Genomic DNA, 3,450 nt, shown 5'->3' on the forward strand with positions numbered 1-3,450 from the left:
AAAACTCGAGGCATAATCATCGAGGCGTTTTTTACTGGAATTGCGCAAAGGCGGGCCTCAAGGCGAGCCTCATATTGCGCAATTTTAAACTATGCATATGATACATTGTACTCGTAAGATCTTAGGTTCAAAAGATAGAATCTAGTGAGCTTGATAATATTTAATTGGATGCCTTCTTATAATACACACCTGAGTGAATTAAGCACATCTTCTGATGTTCCATAGAATGATTCAATTAAGGACACCTGGTATCCAACAGATGGCGTGACAACAAGCTATCATGTTCCTGGATGATCATTGCAACCTGCACATGATGAACTTTGAATATAAATAACCATAAATCAAAGTTAAAGAATTCTGCATTCATATGTTAGATTAGGTCAAATTAGTTCAAATAACTTCACTCTACAATTCATTACCACATAATTTTTCGCTTAATTCTGCAGAGTAAGGATATATGCTTATGAAAGAAGCAAACTTGGCATTTAAAATTTCGTTTCGCAATATTGTGTTGTACTAGTATACTTCCCGACAAAAAATGCTATCAACCTTTCAAAGATAGACGACGCAAGTGCATTTATCATGTTAATAAAAAAATCAATGGAGAGGCTGCATGTAAGGGTAGAGCTTTCCCAAATGTATTTCTAGCATAAAGAAAAGTTAAGGTATGGGGTCCTACTAAAAAGCAAAGTAACATAAAAATAATGGGAGGAAAGAACAAAAGTCAGACCTTGTTCAGATAGCCAATTTCCATGGTCTTACTCGGACTCCTGTTTCCCTTTCAAACCTCCTTCTACGGTGTGAAAGAAATGAAGACCAAGTTTTATCATCATTGTTTGCAATGTAAAGAATGAAAAGAGGTAATATTTTTTTAGGAGAGCACTGCCCATGACATAAGCAAGTTCTTGATCTGGTAAGATACCACCCTGTAGCATCATATTGAAGAATATAATTGCCTCACCAACAAAACTTCGTTTACATAATCTATTAATTGCTCCATAATAATCCTTGATTGAAACTTCATACCCAGCTCTTGCCATTCTTTCAAAGAGCAGAATGGCTTTTTTTGGCATTCCCATCACACATTGTGCTTTAATTACTGTGCTGTAAGCAAACTTCCGCAAACAGACTCCCCTCGCTAACAAATCATCCAGCAAATGTTCTGCATTTTCAAGTTTTCTTTTCAGACAAAGTACATTGATAAGCAAATTGTAAGTAACAGAAGTGGGTGAAACATCATGCTCCAACATTTCCCCCAGAACATGAAAAGCCATCTTTAAGTTAGATACTTCACAAAAACCCTGTATGATAGTGTTATAAGTAATAACATCTGCTTCTAAACCAATTTCATTCATACCCTTGAGCAGTTTAACAGCCTCATTTAGCCTTCCATTCCTGCAGAGCCCTTTCATGACTACACTGTAAGTGACAACATTTGGTGTGATCTCTTTTCCAATCATCTCATCAAGCAATTCTAACATCACATCAAAATGCCCGGATTTGCCAAATGCATCCATTAAAGTAGTGTAGGTCACTACAGTAGGTGACACTCCATTACTTTCAAAATATCTAAGAAAATCCCTTGCAGCATGTAGTCTACCAGTCTTGCATAAGCCTAAGAGGAGTGAATTCCAAGTTACAACAGTTGGAGTCAATCCCTGCTTGAGCATCAAGTAATACAACTCAATAGCACCATTAAAATTACCTGCCTTAACATATCCATCAATTACTATGTTGTACAAAATGACATCGATGGACTGGCCACAACAGCGTAAATTATCCAGATATATCTTAGCTTCTGCCATCATTCCTTCCTTGCATAGGCTTGAAAGAAATGCCCCGTGAATGAATGAGTTCGGATTCAACTTTTTAGAGTGCATCACTTCACATGCTTCTAGTGCCTTGTCAATATGTCCTAGACTACAATATCCACGAATAAGGATTGAATATGCTACTAAATCTATATGCAAACCAATATCTTCCATCTCATCAAGCAGCATTTCCATTTCTTTGATAAAACCCTTTTTGCATAAAGCATTTAGAAGCACACTGTAGGCAATAATATTCAACCGAATTCCATGCTTCATCATATCTTTCCTCATCCTCAATCCATATTCAAGATTATCCTGATCACAGTGTCCAGTAATTAAAATAGTGTACGTAACAAGATCAGGTTTAAGACCTCTGATAAACAGCTCATGGATGAGCAAATAGACCTCACTCATATGCCCGTGTAAGCGACACCCATTCATGAGAATGTTATAAGTCACAATGTCATGATCAATTCCATCCCTCTCCATTCTCACTGAAACATCTAAAGCCTCCTCCAAAGATCCCTTTAGGCATAAGCCATGAAGAATGGGAGCATAACTATATTTATCAGGGATCAACCCATATCTAAGTGCCATGGAAAGAAATGACATCGAAATTTCTAGAAATCCTGCTTTACAGAATCCTGAAATCAGAGAATTTAAGATAACAATGGAAGGGATAAACTCTTTCCTCTCACGAAGCAATTGGAAGAAAAAAGATGCTTCTTGCAGCCTCTTTTGCCGGCAGAGAGCACGTATGAAGATACTGTCCGTGAATTCACTTAATGAAATCCCACGAAATTTGATTTCTTCATAGATGTCACAAACAATATCACTGTTCTCCAAGCTATAAAGCAAACTGTCATAAGTTGATATAGAAGCTTGGATGTTCAAGGCATCCATTCTTCTGAGAACAAAGAGAGCGTCATTTGCCATTTCTGATTGCGCATACACATTTGCAAGCATGTCCCACACTATGATATTAGAATCAAAGTTCTGGAAGCCCTCACACAGCAATGCACAAAGTGAAGGAGCCGAGCAAGGTCCTGCAAGTAAAAAATCAAGCAGAAAAATAACAAAACTAAATCTTTGTCATCTATAATGTGTAGGAACGGAATCTTTGCAAAGTTTTCGAAAAGGGAGAGTGCATCACCTTCTTTAGCGATTATTTGCCTCAAAATGTTTCGTGCCTCCTTCAACCTCCCATGTCTCGCCTGCGCATGGCAATCTCGCAACCGTGAAATCCTGTAATCCTTGGGCTCGGCTCGGAAGAATCTACCGCCATGCAAGGAATGGGACTTCTTTCGAAAAGCTCCTCCGAAGTGAATGGAGCTACATGCGGAGGAAAATTTGAATGTGTGGACAGCCTCAGCCATGGCAGCCGAAGAAGATGACCAGCACTTGGCGCGGGTAAACTGAAAAGGGAATCGAGGGAGAAATCGAAAGTCACGCCAACCGGGGCAACGGAGCATGGATGAGCTAGGGTTTCATTGTTGCGGGGAAGAACCGTTAGGGCTTCTTTTTTTTATTATTTTGATTGAAGTAAAATTTTAATATATTTGAAATTATTTCTAATTTTAATTTAAGTTACTTAATATTCATTTAATTTTCTCAAATGATATATATATATATATATATA

The 3,450-nt window shown here is 37.9% G+C and overlaps 1 protein-coding gene across 1 annotated transcript; it reads right to left on the reverse strand.

Moving 5' to 3' along the window:
• Window positions 1–13: 13 nt before the first annotated feature.
• Window positions 14–3,323, reverse strand: LOC110108685 (putative pentatricopeptide repeat-containing protein At1g13630). The gene is made up of 3 exons (XM_020839439.2): window positions 2,965–3,323; window positions 731–2,857; window positions 14–304 (listed from the first exon to the last, which is right to left on the reverse strand). The coding sequence occupies exons 1-2, from the start codon at window positions 3,281–3,283 to the stop codon at window positions 759–761; spliced, it is 2,418 nt and encodes an 805-aa protein (XP_020695098.1). The 5' UTR covers window positions 3,284–3,323; the 3' UTR covers window positions 14–304; window positions 731–758.
• Window positions 3,324–3,450: the final 127 nt, after the last annotated feature.

This window comes from Dendrobium catenatum, unplaced genomic scaffold (assembly GCF_001605985.2).
Source record: "Dendrobium catenatum unplaced genomic scaffold, ASM160598v2 original_scaffold_231809, whole genome shotgun sequence".
Taxonomy (NCBI): Eukaryota; Viridiplantae; Streptophyta; class Magnoliopsida; order Asparagales; family Orchidaceae; genus Dendrobium; species Dendrobium catenatum.

Coding starts and splice junctions, on each gene's coding strand:
- LOC110108685 (XM_020839439.2), bottom strand. CDS start 3,283: ATGCTCCGTTGCCCCGGTTGGCGTGACTTTCGATTTCTCCCTCGATTC. Junction 2,858..2,964: donor GCAAATAATCGCTAAAGAAG/GTGATGCACTCT, acceptor TTTTACTTGCAG/GACCTTGCTCGGCTCCTTCA.